Raw genomic sequence first — 22,214 nt, forward strand, 5'->3', positions numbered from 1 at the left:
GAAGGAAGGACAGAGGAAGTGCAGGTTAGTGCAGGAAGGAAGGGCAGGCGGGGGGCACGTCCCTTCCCTTCACACGCTCGGACAACCTGCCAAGGATGCTTTTGAGAATCAGAGAGGAAAACAGTCCAACGAGGTGAGTTCACCAACCTTCTCGCTCAGATGTGGGGCTGCAGTGCCGTGACCCCCAAGCCCCTGTCCCCCGCTGGCCCCCAGACCCCCAGACCCCGAGGAGCGGTCTCCCGGCTCTGTAGCACCTACCTTCCGGTCGTTGAACTCCACGTTCTCCCCTTCATAGTCTCCCTGTAAAGAGAGAAAGGTGTCTTACTGTCCTGTAACCTTTCCAGACATACACTCCGGCTGCCCCCACTACGCAGGTGAGCTAGTCCCAGGACAGAACTTCACACAGTGCGGAAGGGCGCCCAGGCCCCCTCCTCCTAGGATAAAAAGTGTCCCGGGAAAGCCCGAAGTGCCTTCCCCTCAACACAGAGACAACGTCCAGGATGGGAACATGGTCAGGTCCTTGGAACTGGTGACACAGAGGAAAGGGGGCTTCAGGGGCTGGAGGGATTGTCAACAGGGTGAACATGCATCCCACTCTGCCAGGAGGGTCCTGGCGTCTCATCCCAGGCCCCACTAGGGTGGTGCCCCCTTCCCTCTCAAGTGTCCCAGAAGGGACCATGAGTTAGATGATCCCAGTGCCTACAGATCGGTGAGCCCAATGTTCCCATTCTACAGATGGGAACACCGAGGCTCAGAGGAGCAAACTGACTTTCCTGGCAGAGACAGCAAAATCCGGTCAGACCTGGGACTTGGATCCAAGTCTCCAAATCCAATGGAAGAGAAGGAGTGTCTAAAGGTCGAAAGCTAGCCCAGTATTCCAACGGGTGACACTGATGACTAGACGCCTGGCCAAGCGGTCCTGAGGGCTGCCGGGCAGATAAAGCTCTGAGGGCTCTGGGAGGTCTGCCTGGTGCCCTCTCCTCTCACCAGCTCCTTCCATGACCCCCCGTTCCGGCCCCGTCAGCCCCCTCCAGGCGGGGAGAACTTGAGCACCAGGTGGGCAACCGATGCCTGTGGTCTTTGAATGAAGATGTTCTGGGAGCAGTTTAACCAAATTCCCCCCCGGGTCTTCAGGGGTCCTCCCCACCCAACCCAACCTATCCCCTTCCCAGAGTTTTCCCTCTTGTCTAAGACGGCCCCATGATTCCAGCAGCACCTCATTTCTGTAGAGGTCAGTTAGCCGGTGACCTTGAAGGGGGCAGATGCCAACCAGGAAGGAAGCCAAAAAGCCACCCAGCAGCGGCTGAAACGCCAAGTCCTTCTCCGGATTCGAATGCTAGTTATGGAGTAGAAGGCTCTTCCTCTATGTGCAGTCCTAACAGGCTGCTGTCTGGTTGGCAATGACCCCGGCCCCTGGCCTGGCAGATGCTCTTGTTGAATGAATGAATGAGTGAGTGAACGCAGCAAGCAAGGCCCTGGAGAGGGTGGGATGCTCTGGGCCATGCACTGAGATGTGACCTAGGACAGCTCAGGGGTGAGAGGCAGATGGTGAGAAGCGTACACGCGCGGGGGGGGCCTGCTGCCTGCCAGAGGCCGAGGTGCAGCCTAGCAGCGGCCGGCATCCTCTGTTTAAGGCATGGGGTCCACAGGGCTAGCTTCAGAAGGATTTATCTCCCCAAATATTTGAACATCAGCTTTGGCACTTAACGGGGTGTGTGTCCATCAGCTGTACGGAAAATTCATGGATGTAAAAATCTCATATTCCCTCGAGATGACCGAGATCCATCATCCCGCTGGAAAGAACCCTGGAAGCAGAGCCAGAGGATCTGGGCTCCACTCCTTGGCTGTGTGCCCGTGGGCAAGTTGCTTGAGCAGCTGCAGCCTCAGTTTCCCCATCTGTAAAGTGGGAACAGACCCCACGTGGCGGGCTTCCCTACTGCTGTGTAAGGGACAAAGATGATGGTGCGCAAGGAGTTTCTAACATGAGGATCTTGGAGATGCTTTCTGGGGGCTCAGTGGAAGTCTTGTACTCGTCGGTTTAAACTGCTGCGAGAATCGATTCCTAAGACAAATGCGGCAGCGAAGCCTGAGAAGAGGGGTGCCTCGTCCTCCAGAGGACGCAGTGGTGGTGCAGCCAGGGGTGGAGTAGCCTGCTGTCAACCAGGGCTGGCCTCTGGCCCCAGCTCCTCCACGGGGGCTGTGTGAACTTGGGCGAGTCACTAAAGCTCTCTGAGCCTCCGTGTTTGCACCAGATTAAATGAGATAAAGCTCCTACTAGACACAGTTCTTTGCACACAGTAGGTGCTCAGAAATGTTGATCTTTCCCCTTTCCCTTTCAAGACTTAAAAGGCTGAATCAAACAGGCAGGGAGGCCCTGAAACGTTTCGGCTTCTGTCCCTGACGTCTTGGCAGGAGTGACAGCTCAAAGGTCAAGTGGGGCTGAGCAAACCTGAGTGGCACAGACGGGACGGCTGAGCGAGGCGCCTCTAGGGAGAAGCCAGGAGCGCCAGCGGGGACCTGCGGGGTCTGAGTCCTCCCTCGAAACATTCATCCCGCAACAGGTCAATCACCAAGACAACTCGACTTAACCCCACACTGCATTTATTGAGCACCTACTAGGTGCAGAGGCTTTCATGAGATGCATGCATAATGAATGGTGGCCAAACAGTGTTGTCTTTGTGGGACAGGGAGCGTGGAGGTCCAGAGAGGAAGGAAGACTCAACCGTGCTGGGGAGGTGGGGAAAGGAAGGTTCCATGGGGATGTTTTGTTTGCCCTGGGGAGGGGTTGTCCAGGCAGAGGAGGAGGGAAGAGCGCCACAGGCAGAGGGAACAGCATGAACGGAGGCGCAGAGGTGGGAAAACGGGATCAGTTGAGCCCAAATCCTCACAGTGAGTGACGGGGGACGGCGGCAGGTCGGCTGAGCATCTTTCCCTCTGAGTCAACAGTCTGGGTGGACAGCCCTTTGCTGTCCAGCCCCACCCCCCGTTCGTCCAATGTCTTACTGAAAGCCCTTCTGTTTCTGAATTCCTGCTAACACCCTCTGCAGCCCTGGCAACTGGACAGGGCAGGTATTATTTCTGACTTGCAGATGGGGGCACTGGGGCTCAGAGAGGACAGGGGCTGCCTCTGCTCAAGGTCACAGAGGAGTGAGCGGCCAGGACTAGAATCTGGGTCCCCGGGCCCCCATGCCTGTCCTCTCTCTCTCCTAGCCTTTGCAGTAACACACATTTGGAAAGTTCCAGAGATCCTCTGTCCAGAGTTCCCACACTGCTCAGGCCCCATGGCCCATCCCCAGTGCCCTGTTGAACTCTAGTCCTTGTTTCCATAGAGACAATAAGAAGAGAATCTTCTCTCTCTCTATCCCAAGCCAAGACAACGCGGCCGTGGCCACAGGCTATATTTGTCAGGGGGATACCAGTGGGATTTGGAGATTCGGCTCAGGAAACTGGCCACTTGCTCTGCAGAAATAGATACATAACAGAGCTCTCTGGTCATTCTGCCAGAGCCCGGGCGGGGCGGGGTAGGGGAGACTGAGCCAGGGAAAGTTCTTGCGGACCAACTGGCTGTGAGGTTCAGATATGGCCGTGCAGAGTTTCTGCCACAAGTGCCCCTGTCTTGGTGGAATGATTCAGTAAGAAAAGATGGCTCTGTGTGTAATTCTGGTCCCCACCTGGGGAACCAGGAAGGGCCGTGAGTGGCTGACATTTACAGGAGCGCCAAAGCAGGAAGCCCCGACCACAGGATAAGGAGATCTCCCTGGGGGGTGTGGCCCTTGGGGTTTGGAGAATCAAATGACGCGCAGAGATGAACTATGTTTGTCAAGGTTACTTACATCGTGCAGTGGGTAGGCTGCCGAGTAAACGCCATTGGCCAGCAGGCTCGTGATGCCTTGAAAACAAAGGCAGAGAGAGGATTACGGACCAGGCCCGTCTCCGACGGCTCCGTGTTCAATCAGAGTGGTCCCAGGGCTGTCTCAATCACCGAGAATTTTCTCAAAGCGAGCCACACCTGGTTGCACAGAGCCCGACCACCTTTCTGGGGTTTCCTCCCCGGGTTCGACTAGGAGATGATAAAAACATGCTCTATTGGCAGAATTAGGAAGACACAGAGGAAACCCCAAGAGGAAGTTACATCTGGGAGGAAGGAGGTACCCCCAAACCTGCGATTCACCAGCTACCCCCGCCTGCTGGAGGGCAAACCTGCAGGTGAGGAAGGGGGATTGTAAGTGGTTAGAAAAGCTGAATCATGAGAAAAATATGGATGGAAAAATTGATGGTGTCAGAAAACACACATACAATTTGGAATTAGATTTTAGGTTGATTGGAAAAGCCAAAGAGGAGGCCTGCGTGCCCCACGCAGGGGCAGAGCACTTACCATATTTACCACATTTTCGCCTTTTACTTAAAAGGGCAGAGTCCTTCTTTCTTCCCTCTCCTTGCCCTGTTTACACATCCGGCTATTAGTTACATGCAAAAGGGCCCGAAAGGGTCAAAGCTGCATTTGGGGGGCAAAACACTCACGCTCACAGTCTAGCACTCCTGGGGGCAGGGGAACGATGGCTGGGCCCCTTGTTTGCTGCCTGAAGCCCTGCGCTGGGAGCAGGATAAAAATAACCACACCTGCACCTCCTAGAATCCAGAGGTGTGGGCTTGGGCACCCAGCCCCAGAAGACAGCGTCGTGAGGGGGTAAGGCAGAGCCCGGCCACGCATGGGTCTGGGGCTTCCCAGAGATCTGATCTTGCTTTGCACACATCCTTGGGGGCCAGTACTGCCCAGGAGTTTCCACGAAGCCCTTTGCTGGTCACAGAACCCTCTGCCTGGATGAAGAGGCTTTCTAGGTGGGAAGGGGGTCAGATTTTTCATTGGCCTGGCCGGCCCACTCTTGACTACTCTGCTGTGACACTGGTGGGAAAGGCACTCCCTGAAATCCACTTAAAAATAGACCATCTCCTCAGCTAGTGATCTGGAATGGTCAGGGCACCTAGGGACACTTAGAAATCCAAACCGGAGCCAGGTGGGAGCACGTGGCCAAAGCCCCATGAATGGAAAGTTCAGCTGCAGTAAAAAATGAACAAGGGGCCGGATTCAGGTTCACTGGCTTCTCACCGTCCCTAGAATGCTCTCAACACCGTGCTGCCACAGGGGCTCCCTCTATCCGGAAGCTTCACCCCTCCAATGTCACCTCATCAGAAAGACCTCTGATCACCGGTTCAACATCCCACATCACTGGTTCTACATCCCCCATCAGAAAGACCTCTGATCACTGGTTCTACATCCCCCATCACTGGTTCTACATCCCCCATCAGAAAGACCTCTGATCACTGGTTCTACATCCCCCATCACTACATCCCCCTCAACCTGCAAGATTATGTTCTGGTTTACCTGGTCATCTCTCCTGTGTTCGTCCTCCAGAATGGAAACTCCCTGAGGGTAGGGACCTTCCTGGCACAGAGGCTGGTGGGTGACTGAACCCATCAATGAATCTGGAGGTCAGGAGGGCTCTCAGACAAGGCCAGTGTGAAATGGGGTGCAGAGAAGGCCCCTCCATCTCTCTGCTTCGTCACCGGCACTGGGAACCAGTGCTGCCAGGGAACTGGCCAGAACACACAGCATGGCCCGGGGTGGGGATCAGCTCTAGCTGAGAAGCGCCAGACCCTGGACTCTCTGCAAACCTTCACAGCAACCACACGAGTCTCCACCAGAAGGGCCCCTACAGGGACGCTAAAGGGAGACTGAGTTCTGAGATGCGTCGCTGGGACTAGACCCACGCTTCTCCCCACCTCTGGTGGCCGGGGCCATGTTGCTCCCTCGGGGACGGTTTTCCTGGCCTCCTCTTGACTCCTGAGTGTCCATCCCCCGCCATGACTTAGTACACGGGCTTAGAGAGTTCAGGCCCAGAGGGCGGGCCCGTGCCTGACCGCTGGGCCACCCTGGGCAGCCTGTCTGACCCTGGAGGTGTCGTCTCCCCCCCCCCCCCCACATCCTGGGCCTGCCCCAGACTTCGGCTGCGAGCACCTGAGTCCTCTCCTGCTCTTGCCTTCCTTCCCTCGCAGGAAGCCAACAGGCAGGGCATCTCTCCCGATACAGAGGCTCTTACCAGCCCTGCCCTGCGCCCTCGAACCACAGGCTCAGAGCTTCAGATGCTTCCAGAGCATGAAGGATTGTGCTGTGAGCTCCGCTCTCAGCGGGGCACAAAGCAGCTCAACAGGAAGGGGGGAAAGACTGGGGAAAGGCATCACTTTGCCCTGAAACGTTTTGCTTTAGCAAACTCAGCCTGCGGCGGTGGGCAAGGGACCTGCATGGTGGTGGGGGTGGGGGTGGTTCCCTCTGCACGCTTTAATCGAGAAGGTTTTGCACCTGTGGTTGAGGTGTTCTGTAAACCGGTATCCTAGGATCCCAGCGGGGACGGTTTTGTGGCAGGTTCCGCCTAAGGGCACACGTCAAGGGGCACCCCTTCCAGCAAGGCCACGGCCCGGGGTGGGGCACCTTCTAGACTGTGTGCGTGTCTGGCTGCTGCATCAGGCTGCTGCCCCGGCTGGAACCCTAACTACCTCCCCCTGGACTGTAAAGGTCAAGAGAGGGTCAGGGCCCCTTGGTCACCCTCCAGTTTCCAGCAGCCAGGATTTACTGCCTCTGCATTGAGAGGCTCCACAGGCCACCACAGATGCCTCAAGCCAGAGAGGAGGATCCTTTGGTGCTTAAAAGGGCTGTAAAACCGCCCCTCGGTCCCGGAACGGCCCTCCTGCCTGAGACTGTTACACCAGGCTTAAATCAAAACCCTCTAAAAAACCCCAGCCCGGCCACCCGCCTCCCACAGAGAAGATGGGGAGGCAAGATTACACAGCGAGATGAGTGCTGAGCTCAAGCCCCAAGCACGCCCTTACCCATGCTGTACTTGGCTTTGGTACACGTTGTTCTCTTCAGGATTTCGTAGACCTGTTGTGGAGACAAGGGGGGACCAGAGCTACTCCATCACGGGTCACCGGGAAGGGAGGTGGTGACTTTTACCAGCGCCAGCCTCCTGCGTCCCCCAAGGATGGGGTCAGGACTTGCGTTCTTGGGGACAAGGTCACCTCGAAAGGCCCACACCGTGCTTGGGCTCAGGAGTACGGGGGTCCTGTGCACTCTGGTGGTGGATTTCCACCCCTTTTGGCTGAGAGGTGAGTTGGAATTCAGAGGCGTGAGGACTCCGCTGATAGGATCACTCTCGGGTGTGGCCCTGAATGTTCTAGAAACCTGTGCCCCTTTTACGAACAAAACATTTCACTTCGCTGCCTCAGGAGTCCCGGCTTGGGGGTCTGCCTGCCTGGGTCTGCGTCCTTGTAGCCGTGTGGTCTTGGGCTATCTACCTCGTGCCCCGTGCCTCAGTTTCCCCATCTGCAAAATGGGGTGAAAAGAATCAGCCCTGTGCCATAGACGCGTGGGTCAGAGCACTCTAACCCCCCGAGACCCCCTCGAGGTCCCACCCTCCAGTGCCCCCCAGGCCCTGTCCCAGCAACCCGGCCTCCTGGCTGCCCCCCCTCACTTGCCAACCCTCTCCTGAGGCCACAGGGCCTTCACCCTGGCTGTTACTTTTGCCAGAAGCGCTTCTCCCCCTGAGAGCTAAATGGCTACAGAGCCACCTTAACAAACAGGTCATCGAGCAGACACCATCCCTGTTGCTCTGCCTTCTAACTTTGCTCTTTCTTTTTTTTTTTTTTTGGCCGCGCCACTCGGCTTGAGGGATCTCAGTTCCCCGACCAGGGATGAACATGGGCCCTGTAGGTGAAAGAGAGGAGGGCCCAGTCCTAACCACTGGACCACCAGGGAGTTCCCCAACGCTGCTCTCTTGTCCCGGATTACTCACCCCTGCCATGTGCCTGTTGCCTCCCTCACCTCCCGCCCATCTGGGGCAGACACCAGGTGCTCAGTAACGGACTGATGAATGAATGAATGACCCAGTTAGCTGGCTCTCTCCCCGGCACATCTTGAATCTAATCGGTGGCCTCATCCTGACCTTGCTGATTCTCCCATAACCACCTCCTCCCTTCCACGTGCAGCCACAGCCCCCCTTCACAACCACCCCTGTGATCCCACATCCACCCTCCATCTGCCCTTCCATGACTGGCCACTGGCAGTGATCTTTCTAGGACTTTGCTCTACAACCATCTATGGCTCCCTAGTGCCTACAGGCTGAAAATCCAAGTCCTAAGACCAGCACCTCAGGTCCTTCCCCATTGTTCCTTGCTGATCCCGACTCCTACCCGCCTGCACACTGGGCTGCCCCGATATGCTAGGAGCACAGGGAAGGAGACAGGAGGGACTGTTATATCTTTGTCTAGAAGGACACTGGGTCTCAAGACCACAGGGTCCAACTAACCAAGGACAAAGTTTTGAGTCACCAAAGAGTTTCTCTGGAGCATTGGTGTTTTACAAACAGGCCTTCAGGGTCTCTGGGAGAGAGTGCCCCCCACCCCAGAGGTAATCGGAGTCATGGATCATTCAGCTAACACTTACTGGCTCGGACAGAATTGCCTTCTGTGACTTGGGGATCACGGTCTGAGCTCAATTTTAAAGTGGATTCTCCACGAGAGGGGGCCTAGAGCTTCCATTCACATATGCCCCCCAACCCCAGGCCTCCACCCCGACAGCAAGAGTGAATTTACAGGGACTTCCCTGGCAGTCCAGTGGTTAGGACTCCGCACTTCCACTGCCAGGGGCCCGGGTTCGATCCCTGGTCGGGGAACTAAGATCCCTCAAGCCACATGGTGTGGCCAAAAAAATAAAATAAAACAATAAAGTAAAAAAAGAAAAAAAAAATGAATTTACGAATCTGTACCCTGCCCTGTGCTTCCAGGAGCATCCTGGTGGCTCCAGATAATGTAAAAACTGGGGTGCACATACGTATGGAAACACAGCATGTGCCTCAGTTCCCCCAGCTGGCCATTCCAATTCTCTCCCATCCCAACATGACAGAGAAAAAGTGAAACCGTTCAGGTTCAACTGCGTCTGGTTCTCCCGAGGGGTCGGTGTCCGAGAGGGAGAACTTACCTCTCCTGGACCGCATGTCAGCCCCGAGCTACACTGGCTGCTGACATTTTTGCACAAATGAGTTCCTCATTGTTTATTATAATGAGATTTAATTGCTAATTTCACCAGTAACATGGTCAATAATAAAAACCACAGCAGCGGCTGTGTTCCCGGCACTGCATCCAGGGTACCCTTGGTGTGGGCGCATGGCTGCCCTTTGAGCAGGACACCACCTCGTCCCGTTTGCCAGTCGCTAGGCTGGGAGGGGACACAGGGTTGATGGGAACGGGCTCTGTCTGTCCAGGCAGTGGCCTGAGCCCCCCACGCCAAGGCGGCCTACACCACTCACTGTCCTGTGCCCGGGTGCCTGCCAGTCTCAGGACGAGGCTGTGAGGGGCAGTTATCTGCTCAAGGTCAAGCAGCCGCCTCCTCCCAGCCCTGCCCCTCTCCTCGCCAGGCTGGGCTTTCTGGGCCAGGAAGAGAGAGAAGCAGCAGCTTGGCTGTGAGGTTAATACTTGTTTAGATAGAAGTTGGGTCCTGAGCCGCGCACAGCCCAGCTTGGCTGGCGGACAACTTGGTGGCCGATGGATAAACATTAAGCCAATACCTGGCGTAGGGCAAGGCGGCCTGGTCAGATTTCAAACCACAGTTTGCTCGTCTGGCAAAGCTCTGGAAATCTACCCAAACCCTCGCCCCTTTGCCTACACCGCCCCATCACTCCTGCCAGGCCTGCCTGCTCACAAACCTCCAGAGAGACAGGGACGTACTGATTCCACTAAGGGCAAGTGGCAAGGAGGCTGGAGAGGCGTGCTGGGAACTGCAAAGATGCGGGAACATTTTGAAATAACCCAGCTGGTCTGGAATCCCTCTGCTTCTTCCCTGTTGCCCCACCCCGGCCATCCCCCGGGTCCCTCGAAGCCCGCTGGTTTTATTATTCTAATGATTTCTGTTACAGACAACTAGAGCCCCTTCCACCCAGAGGAGCTTGGCTGAAATGAAATTATCATCCCGTTTCCCCGGGGCCACCTTGCTGGGGAGCTACGGATTCCCACGAGTGAGCGATACTTACTATCGTGCTCCGGGTTTTGCTGTCGAAAAAGGAATCCTTGTCAGACAGGTCAAATCTGTTGAAATTTTGGGAACAAAAAGAGACACAGCTCACTGGAATCAGCGCTCCCGGTTTCCGAGGCCTTGGGGGGCCACGCTACCCCCATGAGCGGTGACCGTGAAATTGACAAAGCTCTGTCCGCACGCCGGGTGTGACCCGACCCTGGGCATTTGGAAGAGTCTATTCATCCCCTCACACCTCCGGGAGGCGGGGAGGCTGGGAGACCCCCGTGGGTGGGAAGTGACCCCAGGGGCAACTGAGGTCAGACCTCCCTCGCCAAGGATCCCTTTTCCTTCCAATGACACCCTCGGGGGCAGATTTTAGTCTCTGCTGCAGCATTCCTGGGGTGATCCCACCATCGGACACTTTACTATTTAAGGCAGTCTCCCTATAATTTCCAAATGGTTTCCGTCCGGAGGTCTTGGGCCACACAGAGATTTCCTAAGGCTTCCTGAGGGCAGAGGGTTGCCTCTGGAACACATTACCCGATTCCCAACACACTCAGGGTAGAGCCGGGGAGGGCGACTCAGGGTTGGGGGTGGCCCAGAGCCTGGAGGTGAGCCAAGCCTGGCAAGGCAGGGGGTGCCAAGGGAGGTGGCCAGGGCCCTGGGGGTCATGGAAAGAGGGCATCTCCCTCTAATGCGCAGGGGGCCCGGGTCCTGGCGCTGGTGGGAGGAGTTGGGCCGGAGCCACTTCCTTCTCTCTTATGTCTTATCCCCAGGAGGATCGGGAAACAGCGAGTGAAGCATGTGGCCCCGGCCCTGTGACTAATGCCCGGGCCAGGGCGGAAGCCCCAGTTCTGAGCGGAGGCTCTTCATGTCCCGTGGGACCAGGGGTGTCCAGGAGCCTCCCATTCCCTAGAGCTTGTCATCCTAGCCCCACAGGATTCCCAGACTCCAAGCTTTCTATTCCCACCCCTGCCCTCGCTCCAGCTCTGCCCAGTGAGGCCCCAAGGAGGCCTTGCAGCTGCCGCTGACCCAGGTGGCTACGCCTCATTGCCCCTCAGGAGCAGGGGAGGAGGGAAGGTTCCAGAATAGGTGCAGCCCTGCCAGGCAACTGCACTGGCTGTGAGTCTCTGGGGCCTCAGGACTCCAGCTGGGGCTGCTTTTCGGTTCTTGGCTCCCAGAGCTCGGCAGCCTTCAGGAGGTGCAGCTAACCAGACCCAACTCCTCGGGACACATCCCAAGAGGGACAGAGAAGGGCAAGGGGAGGGTACCCAGGCCACTGCTTTGGGGCTTTAATCCCAGGCCCAAGCCTTCCCTCACATGGGCTCAAGCTAGTTTTCCCAAGTGTCACCCAGCAGGACAAGACTTGTCCCCTTAATTCCTCAGTGAATAATGACCTTGGATGTTATTTCCAGGGCCTCTTCTGTGCTCAAGAACCACAAGCTCTTATGCGAATATGCTCCAGGGGCTGAAATCCCCACTTCATTGGGGGGATGGAGAACTCCCTCTGGCCTCAGAGGACCACGTCCAACACGGGGTGGAATCACCACACAGCGGGGGGGGGCCCTCGGGAAGGGGCAAGTGGGTGGGGGGGGGTCCCCACTTACAGGTGCTGCTTCTCCCGGGAGAAGGGATAGGAGAGCCTCTTTGTGGTCTGGGGTCTGTGCTCCGCCACCTTGGGCTGGATGGGGTCCGTGATCTTCTGGAGCACAGAGTTGATCTTTTTCAGGAGGCCACGGGTCTCATTAATGTGATACAGCTGCGGGCGAGGCAGGGAAGGGGGACGCATGTCACCTGCTGAGCCATGACTCTGGGAATCTATGCTGAGACGGGCAGGGAACTAGCCCCCCGCCACAGAGACGGCCCGGCCTGGGAACAGGGGGCGGGGATGGGCCACGATGCCCCCTCCATGCCCGCGTTTCTAGATGAGCCTGAAGGCTCAGAGTTTCGGGAGATCCCGGCCAAAAGGGCAATTCTAGTACATTCCAGAGAACTTCCCCCAGCTTCACTTTTGTTTAAAAAGAGGTAATCCAGAGGATTCTGGCGGATTTGAGAAGCTGGGAGCTGACTTGCTGCCGAGAACAGCTTCATCCCCCCCTGCTTTCCTCCCCAAGGACCAAAGTAAACCCCGATGCCTCGCTAAGCTCCTCGGACGAACTGGCAGACTGCTTCCCAGCCCGAAGCTGTCAGAGATTAAGAAGAAAAACCCCAGCAAGCGAGGAAATGGAATTAAAGTGAGTCTAATAAATTAGCTGAAATACTGCAAGTACGAACGGTCAGAGCGGGAAGTTTCACTGTGTTTGTATCTGTGAGAAGTTCCCGGGCTCCTCTGGCATCTCTGGGGGAGCGGGTTATACTCTCCGCCCGCAGGACACGGGAGCCCTCCTGCCCTCCCGGGGGCGGCTGAAGCTCCCTTGGGCTTTCGTAAGAGCTCAGACCCTCCCGATGACGCTTTCCTGCCGGGCATCCCCGAGACGACCCCTGTGGAGTAGGGGCACCACTCACCTTCTTCGTCGGCATCTTCAGTTTCAAAAACTCAGCCTCTCTGCACAGCACGTTCCAGGGTGCATGGATTTTTACAAACCCAACCCCGTGAATTTTCGTCTAGAAAGAGGGGAGAGGTCCTTGGTCAGCGTGGGCAGATGTTTGGGGCTGAAAACCATTTTCACCCTCGGGGGCAACTACCGTTTACTGGGCAGCTGCTTCTGCCTGTCACCTCATGGCTCCTCTGACGATGCTTTGAGGCACTGCTACAGTCCCCTCCTTCCAGATGATGGAAGAAAGCTGCGGGGCTGAGAGGGCTCCCCCCCACCCCCGGGTCCCACGGGAATGATCAACAGCCGGGAGGGTGCCTGGAGGGAGGTCCCGGATCCCACAACACCTGGGAAGTTCTCAGAGGGGTAACCGAGGGGCCCCAGAGCAGCCTGAACCACAGAAGGCCGTCCACAACTGAGAGCCCAGGCCCTTCGACTGACTGGATGTACTCGGTGTCCCCGGGGTGCCCAAGCAGAGGTGAGGAGGTGATGGTGAAGATGGTCCCCTCTGGGCATCTCTGTGGGGTCAGGACACACCTCTGTCTGGACCCGGCCACCCCCCGGGTTCCCTGGGTCAGCACTGACTTTATCCTAATGCGAGAGGACTCGAGGCAACCCTGCATTCGAGTCCAGCCCTCCTCCCCCACTAAGCTGCTGTGAACTTGGACGAGTCACTTCTGGTCCAGCGTGTCTGAATGACAGGACTGGGCAGCCGAGGGTCCCTGAGTGCTGCCCCACCAGGAACTGCACAAGCTAAGAGCTTCGAGAACTGACTCCAAAGCTCGATGGGAAAGGCAGGACCACTGCCCCGCTTCACGGAGGGGGACACTGAGGCTTGAGAGAGTAAGTCACCGCCTAGGTTCCTCAGAAAATTAAAACTAGAGCCACGATATGATCCATCCATCCCACCTCTGGGTAGTTATCCCAAGGAAATGACATCAGGATCTGCACCCCCATGTTCACTGCAGCATTATGACAGCCAAGATACACCAACAACCTAAGTGTCCTTGGACAGATGAATAGATCAAGAAAGTGTGGTAGACATATACAGCGCAGTATTATTCACCCATAAAAAAGAAGGAAATCCTGCCATTTGTGACAACGTGGATGAACCTGGAGGACATTCTGCTACGTGAAATGGGTCAGAGAGACAAGCATTGCATGGTATCACTTATATGTAGAATTAAAAAAATGCTGATTTCATAGAAACGGTGTAGAGTAGAACGATGTTTGCCAGGGGCTGGGTGTGGGGATGGACATGGGGAGATAGGTCAGAGGGTACCAGCTTTCAGTTATAAGATTAAGTTTTGAGGACCTAATGAACAGCAGGGTGACTCTAGTTACTAATATGGTATCGTATACTTGAAAGGTGTTGAGAGATCGAAGTGTTCTCAGCGCATGTGCACGCGCACACACACACGCACACACACACACACACACACACACACAGAGTTAACTGTGTGAGGTGACGGGCGAGTTAATTACCTTGATCTGGGTAACCATTCCACGGTGTCTATGTGCATCAAGTCATCACAGTGTAGACTTTAAATATACACAATTATATTTGTCAATTACTCCTCAGTAAGGTTGGGGGTGGAAAGTCGGGGCCTGGCATCTTGCAGCTGGCGGGTGTGGGAACCCGGGTTCACATGCAGGCCACACACACTCTTAATCGTGGGTGAGACCACACACATCCCAACAACTCTATTTTTCTGGTTTTCTCTGTTCCCCGTACATTTCGTGTTTAAGAGATTCCCTTTATTGAGCGAATAGCATCAATGTGGCGATAACACGTTTCCCCATCTAAGACGCAGGTAACACCAGCAGACTTCCCAATCACCCCGAGATAACTGGGGTGCCCCATTGCAACAAAAAGCAAAGAAACACAATATTCCCCTCAGACAGAGCCGCCCTATGGCAGTGGGGTCCTCAGTCCACCAGACATCTCAAGGGGACCCCCAGGGGCTTGGAGCCCACGCTGGGCCCCCAGGTTGAGGTCCCACTTCACCTTTCCACAATTCCGGGGGTCCTGGCAGAAGGGAGCCAGGCCACGGCAGGGGGTGTGTGTGGCCGGCACTCGGGACTCAGTGTGGCGCTGACTCGGGTCTGCGCTGGGCTCTGAGCCCCAGGTCCCGTCACCAGCCTCAGTGTGTACCCAGCTCATGGGATCACTGCAGGTTTTTGGCAAAAAGCAACGGAGTCAAAGTCACTTGGGACTGATTTTTAAGAAAAAGTCCTCAGTGGTCCAAACACATTCATCCAGCGCCAGCCTCGGCCCCCAGTGAGACGTGGGGCTCCTGGTCGTCCACGTGGAGAGCCACAGATGGCTCTGCCCACACCCTGCCTGGGCAAGGGGACCCTCCCGGATGCCAAGCTCCATGTGGGGCTCCTTCCTCACCTCGAGAGAAGGGCCACACCTGCTGGCAGAACTCTGGCTCATCTCTCCATCTCTGATGCAGAGGCCCCCATGCCCCCCACGACAAAAGAGCCAGCCTCTCCCTGGGGCCTCAGTGTCACCGCAAAGGCCTTGTCTATGTGGCCCCAGCAGGCAGGCGAGTCCTGTCCGGAGCCTCCCAGCTCCCTGGCCCTGCTGCCCACGTCGGGGCAGTGCACATGCTCCACGTGTCCACTGAACGAGCGGATGAAGTCCCCTAACAATGATGATGACGGGGGCGGGGAGGAGGAGGAGGCTGAGACCCACCGGGCACTCACTACGTGCCAGTCCCTGCTTCAGGCATTTGTGCGCATTCACTCATTTAGCCTCACGACAGGCCCGTGAGGGTGACCCTGCCGCTGTCCTCACCTTGGAGCCGAGAGGTTCACACTCTGCAAGTTCACTGTGGGTGTCCAGGGCAGTCTGCAGCCAATGGCCACAGATTGGGCAGCTCTAACAACACAATTTCATTGCCTTCCATTTCTGGAGCCAGAAGTCTGTGACCAAGGTGTGGGCAGGGCCGCGCTCTCTCCAGAGGCTCCAGGGGAGGGGCCCTCTCGCCTTGCCCAGCCGCCGGGGACCCCACGCCTTCCTGGGCTTGTGGCCCTATCACCCCAACCTCTGTGCCCATCTGCACAAGCCTTCTCCCCTGTGTGGCTCTGAGTTTCAAGTCTCCCTCTCTTTTCTCTTCCAAAGACACCTGTCACTGGATTTAGGGTCCACACGAATCCAGGAAGATCTGGTGCAGAGATCAGTAACTTACTTACATCTGCCAAGACCCTTCTTCCAAATAAGGTCACATTTGCAGGTTCCAGAAGGACAGCTTTTGGAGCTGCCACTTGGCCCACGATACTCACCATGAAGCAGCAGGTCAGAGCCCCACAGGGCTTGGTGCAGGGAGCTTATCAAAGTGGCTGGAAGCTTTGAAGAAGCAGGTCCAGGAGCTGGGTCCTGAGGCTACTTCAAGGACCAGGGTGCCCAGGCACAGGGACCAGATGTGCAAGGCTCTAGGTGTGCTGGCTGGCGTGGGGCACACCTGCAGGGAGCCTGGGGCCCGACACCACGGCCCAGGGCTGGGGACTCGGCGCACGGGCTTGGGAACGGACGCGTGGACTAGTGTGGACCAGAGGAGGCAGCCCGGGGGCTCGGGCAAGGGGAACCCAGATCTTCCTGCTGCCCTCAAGGGGCAGGTCGGGTGGGCACCGGGGGAGGCCATGGATTGGGCGGCCTGGGTCCGAGTCCTGGCGGGCTGCTGTGTTGTCTCCAGTAAGTGACTCAACCTCTCTGAACCCCCTTTTGCTCAGCTGCAAATCTTTGCAGTACAAGACTTGCTTCACAGGTGGGGGAGTCCCCGATGCTCCTAGCACTTCCATCCAGCCCCGTGGCTGGGGCTGGGGCTTCTCTCCGTGACCCTGAGGCTGGTGAGACCACGCCTGCATGGACTCCTTTGGCCAAGAAGCTTGAAGCTGCCTCCCCAGCTCCAGGAAGCCCCGGGGGCACCATGAAATGACAGAGAAGTGACCACGGACGGCCCCGTGCGGCAGACCCCCTCTTTCCCGTTACAGCCCAAGTTTATCTCTGTGAGCACTGCTCAGCCGCATGCAAAGACCCAAAATATATTCTTCCGAGTCCGTGGAGAGTTCTCTCGATGGTGGTCAAGGACCAGTGCCCAGGCCGGCCTCCCTGGGAAAACACTCTCTGCTGTTTACGTGAGCAACGGGGTCCCTCCCAGGGAAATATCTGGCAGGATTGGGGAAAGGGGTCGTGGGACCAGTTCGATAAGAACACATATGGGATGTTTTAAACCTTGGTGCCCGGCCTGACAGCAGCCCGGCCGCTGCAGGAAGAAATCGTGAGACGTCGGGTCCCCTCCCTGAGCCAGATGCCCCGGAGCTGGGTTCTGTCCTGACTCTGGTCCCTCTGGTGTGGGGAGGTTGGAGGTCCCAGAACTGCCGGGGCCGTGCACCATGGTGTGGGCATGGGGAGGGCCAGGCGTCAGGGTCCCGCAATGGCCTGCCACCAAATGCTGGACAAAATAAATAAATAAAATAAATGGCACGTCTTAAAGTTGCTGAAGACCTGAGAAGACCCAGAGGAGCAACCTAGACCATGTCATCCAAGGGGTTTCTACCGATGCAGACACTTGGGCTGGAGGGGGGAGGGAGGTTTCTGCCCCAGGCCCGCCCCAGATGGGGAGTCTAACAGAAGACCCTCCCCCATGGAGCCGGACCCCCATGAGATGACACTTTCAGGTGACCCAGAAAGGGTTCCCTCCTCCAACCCTGGGGATTACAAGGCAGGCAGTCCTGGTGCTGAGCAGGAGAAGAGGGGGATGAGGACCACCCCGAGAAGTCCTGGTCCCAAAGGCCACGCCCCAGTGGGTCTGGGCACCTCAGGTTGTGACCTTGGCTCAAGGTGGTTCTGTCTATACTGCCCTCAGATGTGACGAACGCAAGCCTTTCTGGACAGGGGCATCTTCCTCCTGGGCTTGGGGAACCACCGCCCCCCACCCCATCATGGGCTACATAAGGGTGGTGGCCAGTGGGCAAGGGTGCCAGGCCCACCAGGATGGAAGACAGCTGGAGGAGAACCAGCAGAAGTGACCCCCTCAGCCTTGGGATTCTGAGAGGATTATATGGATAATAAATCAGCTGTGCTCACCTCGTTTAAAGAAATAAACCTCAAGACAGAAAGGTTCTGCAAAGGACAGGAAACTATTAAAAAATGACACAGCCAACTTGGAAAAGAACCAAACAGAACTTGCAGAAATAAAAAAGTGTCATAATGAGAAGTGAAAATTCAACAGACACGTTTGAAGGTACTTGACCTCTCCAAGGAAAGGGAGACACATGGGCGTATAGCAGGGAGATGCCAGTAAGGAGATGCCAGTAAGGTATGCAACCCTCCACAACCCCCCTGCTCTCAGGAAGGAAAAACCAACCCTGATCTGTAGCTGCAGCATTTGCCAATTTCCACAGTGTACATACTCCCGCCATGGTCTATTTCAAGCTACCAAAGTGTTAACACCTGGCTGGCAGAATTCCTGATGAGCCAGAAAGAGCTGACTCTGGCACACCACAGGCCTAGAGACACAGGAGGATGTCAGAACTGCAGCCAGAATGACACAGATTTTAGCCCGACTACTTGGGACCTGGGCAGAGCTGCCCTTGGGGAACTTTAAAGACATGACTTTTAAAAAGTGTCCAGAATTCACTTTATAGCAAGTATGCTTCCACAAAACCAAGACAGGCCCAAAGGAAGTCAGGTGGGGTGTGTAAAAGCCTCAGCACTTAAGACTCAAGAGACATAAAATCTTTAGGGCCAAAGAAATAAACGCGTAATGGTGGAATTGTGGAGAAATGAGAGCTTCAGGACTAGACAATGGCCCCTAACATCCCACTGTAGGAGAGGCTCATGGCAGAGGCACTAAGCCTGGGGATGGGAGTGGGGGGCTGAAGACCACATGGTTCAGGGCAAAGAGCGTGACACTGGGAGCCAGGACCCAGGTTCAAGTGCTGGCCCTGCCCCTGTTGGCCTGGTGGCCTTGGTCTCCTTGCCCCACCTCTCAGAGCCTCAGTTCCTTCCCTCTGTAAAGGGATCTGATCCCTGTGCCACATGGCAGGCTAGGGCGCCCACACCAGGTGGGCTGGGGTTTGCTTCCAAACTGACAAGTCCCTGAGAATGTCTGTTGCGCCTTTGTCCTTATACATGCAGATGTCGGGATTAGACCTCAGGTTCCTCAAAGTCAAGGACCCCCACCCCAACGCCCAGCCTGCGAGGAGGGACCACTCCTCTGTGCTCATCACCATGCTTATCCAAGCCCCAGAGCCGCCTCAGAAACCAGCTCATGCCTGCAAAACCTCAGCTGGAAACTGCAAGAAACACGTCCCCCTGCCTGTCCCATGACCACCCCTCCAGGAGGAAGGACGTGCCATCACCTCCATTCTACAGATGGGAAAACTGAGGTCCAGAGGGGGGAAGCCACTTGCCTGAGGCTGCTCGGCCAGTGGCTGAGCAGGGTCTGGACCTGCACACGTGGCCCTCACAGGGGCCAGGCGGGGTCTGAGCCTCATTGGGAGCTCAGATACACTCACCACCTGACGGTGCATCCCGAAGTTTGGTGTGGAAGCAGCACCCATCCTCCCGCAGTCAGTTCCTCACTTGCTTTTCAAAAGCAACATCCACAAAGATGGGAAACAGATGCCACGACGGCCCACACCAGCTTCGGGTAGGAACACGGAGAAACAACAGCCCACCAGCCCCGGGGCGAGGAGAGGAGCCCCGAAGAGCAGCATGAAAGCAAACTGATTTTACAGGGTTCGCGTGTCCGCGGCCTTAACAATTCTGCCAAAGCCGGGGTCAAGTTCAACTTCAGGGCAGTGTGGGCCTCGGTCACCCCCAGCACACAGCCGGCATTTTAGTGTGTGGCCTTCTTGGCAATGGCCAGTGGACATAAATAATGTCCCAGCTTTGAGGCTGGACTTGAAAAATGCTGATGGATTTCAGTTGCAAGGAAATGTGTTGGCCACAAGCTGCTCTTGTCCGTTTACTGGGAACCCTGGACGCTGACCCCACTGTCGTGGCGGGGGTGGGGTGGGAGGAGGGTCTCCTTGAGAAGGAAGGCCTGGGCCGCCTGTCTCCACGACCTTTTCCTCCCTCATTTCCTATCACGTGTGTTGTCCCAGGGGGTCTCTGACAGGACACCCCTCTTGGACCCTCATGTGTGAAACCGACTTTGGGGGCCTTCCTCTGGATCAGGCGCCAGACCCTAACTTGACACCCAGGGCCCCTCTCTTGCAGGGAAGCAGTGTTCACATTGGGTTCCCCTGAGCCTGCAGTGCCCGGGGGAGGGTGGGAGCAGTGGGGAACCTATGGTTAGAGCCTGTTGGCCAGGCTCAACCTCTATCCATCCTATAATGAGGGTTATGAGCACATTTCTTCCAGACCCATCACTTCCCTCTCCACGGTTCTTGGCCCAGTGTACCCAGTACGGGGGTCTCTGTCTGGGGCTACCTCTGGGGCACTGAATGGTGGATCAGGGGCTTGCGTGGATGTTGGGGGCCCCTTCCCTGGGATGTTTCTGATGGCTCATGGGGAACAGGCTTGCACGTTCCTCACACCTCCAAGTATGGTCCAGGGTCGGCCGCGTCGTATGCCCTGGGAGCAGGTTAGAAGCGCAGTGCAGGGCCCACGCAGACCTGCTGAGTCAGAGCCTGCGTCTCGGCAGGACCCCACAGGGTTCCCGTGCACATCCCGGGCCCTGCACCGAGACAGCCAGGCCAAGGCTTTGTCCCCGCAGACCACCTGCCCTGCTCTGCCCTCCAGCCACGAGCCATGCCTCCCCCACCCACTGCCGTACCTCTAGGGGTCCTGCACGAGCCACCCCACTCCTGGGCTAACACCCCTGTGCAGAGTCTCAGCTCTATAGCGCGGTGAATGGTACCCCCCAAAAGAGACGTCCACACCCTAACTCCCCGTATCTGTGAATGGGACCTTATTCGGAAATGGGGTCTTTGCAGATGTAATCAAGTTAAGGTAAGGTTATACTGGATTAGGATGGGCCTTAAGCAGAATGACTGGTGTCCTTATGAGAAGAGGAGAGACATACAGAGGAGGAGGCCACGTGAAGACGAGGCACAGGTTGGAGGGATGCGGCCACAAGCCCAGGAACACGTGGAGCCCCCAGAAGCTGGAAGAGGCGAGAGGAATGCTCCCCTAGAGCCTTGGGAGGGAGCGTGGCCCTGCTGACACCTTGACTTTGGACTTCTGGCCTCCAGAACTGGGAGGGAATCAACTTGTGTTGTTTTAAGCCCGCCCCCCAAGTTTGTGGTCATTGGTTCCGGCAGCCCCAGGACACTCACCATTCTGTGTCCCTAAGAACCGCCCCCCACTGTGCCCTCAGCCAGGCCGGTCTTCCACTGGTCATCACGGGATGTCTTCACAACAGTAAACCTCCTGACTCGGGAGAAAGGCTCGCACGGCACACAGGGGCCCCATCCGTGTGGGGCTCGTGGCCCACGCTGCCCAGGAGCGGCTCAGTCTCACACACCCGCTGGCCCCTGGGGGAGCAAAGGCAGGTCACACACCTCTGTGCTGCTGGTGACCTCCATGTGCTGCCTGGTCACAGCCGGGCTAGCAGAGAGTTGAGGAGGGGTTGCCAGGTGCTCAGGAGGCCTTATTTATCTGCCCCCCCCCATTTCTCTCGCTCTCACTTTCCTTTTGCCCTCCACACCCACCCCTCCACCCCCATCCAGCCTTTAAAGCAGGCTCTCAATGTTGGCTCCCGGGGATATTGGCGATGTCTGGGGACATTTTTGGTTGCATTTAGGGATGCTGCAACATGCTGAGTGCCAGCAGTGCCGAGGCTGAGAAATCCCGCTTTAAAGCAACGATTCTTCATCTTTTGGGCGTCATTGTTTGAGTATCTGATGGATTCCACGGATTTTTTTCTCCCCAGGAAAGTGCACGTAAGTCCCTAAATTTTGCTTCGAAGTGGGTAAGATTGTGCGACTGGGCTCTCTCTCTGAGGCTATCTTGTTCCCCAAACTGCAAACCCTTTCACTCCTTGTAATCAGAGCACACCCCGGGAATGAGTCATGAGCCGGGCATCTCTCTGCTAATCTCACTGGCAGGGGACCGTATACACCCTGCAGACTGCACGCACCCGGCCGGCCGGCCCCTGAATAGATTCTGGTCTCAGGTGAGCAGGTGAAAGCAACAGGCTGCAGCGAACGAAGGTCCTTTCAACAGCCTCGGGGCCTAGCTCACCTCAGAGGGAAGCCTGGGATTGCAGGGGCCCATGGGAAACTCGGTTATGATCTGAAAGACTACAGCAGGAAGATGGTCACACTCAACTCCAGCTGCTTTGAAACCTTGAACTGTCTAGTTTATGCCACAGTAATATTTTCATTTAAAAAAGACCCAATCTGCATGAAGAACCTAGGGGCAAGATGGGAATAAAGACACAGACCTACTAGAGAATGGACTTGAGGATATGGGGAGGAGGAAGGGTAAGCTGTGACAAAGTGAGAGAGTGGCATGGACATATATACACTACCAAATGTAAAATAGATAGCTAGTGGGAAGCAGCCGCATAGCACAGGGAGATCAGCTCAGTGCTCTCTGACCACCTAGGGGTGTGGGAAAGGGAGGGTGGGAGGGAGGGAGACGCAAGAGGGAAGAG

General features: G+C 56.5%; 1 protein-coding gene across 12 annotated transcripts in view; it reads right to left on the reverse strand.

Annotated features, from left to right (window-relative positions):
* ANO1 (anoctamin 1) overlaps positions 1–22,214 on the reverse strand; it is a 90,802-nt gene that overhangs the window by 54,448 nt on the left and 14,140 nt on the right. For 8 of the 12 annotated variants that reach the window (XM_082340603.1, XM_082340606.1, XM_082340611.1 and 5 more), the window contains 7 exons: positions 12,569–12,667; positions 11,671–11,822; positions 10,080–10,134; positions 6,886–6,937; positions 4,376–4,441; positions 3,834–3,889; positions 259–300 (listed from right to left, as the gene is read on the reverse strand). In XM_082340603.1, coding sequence (XP_082196729.1) covers positions 259–300; positions 3,834–3,889; positions 4,376–4,441; positions 6,886–6,937; positions 10,080–10,134; positions 11,671–11,822; positions 12,569–12,667 — 522 coding nt within the window. The remainder of the gene's footprint in view (positions 1–258; positions 301–3,833; positions 3,890–4,375; positions 4,442–6,885; positions 6,938–10,079; positions 10,135–11,670; positions 11,823–12,568; positions 12,668–22,214) is intronic. The other 4 variants (XM_082340612.1, XM_082340610.1, XM_082340608.1 and 1 more) reach the window with 1 other exon arrangement.

The sequence above is a fragment of the Balaenoptera borealis genome (genome assembly GCF_965194805.1).
Source record: "Balaenoptera borealis genome assembly, chromosome: 11".
In the NCBI taxonomy this organism is placed as follows: domain Eukaryota; kingdom Metazoa; phylum Chordata; class Mammalia; order Artiodactyla; family Balaenopteridae; genus Balaenoptera; species Balaenoptera borealis.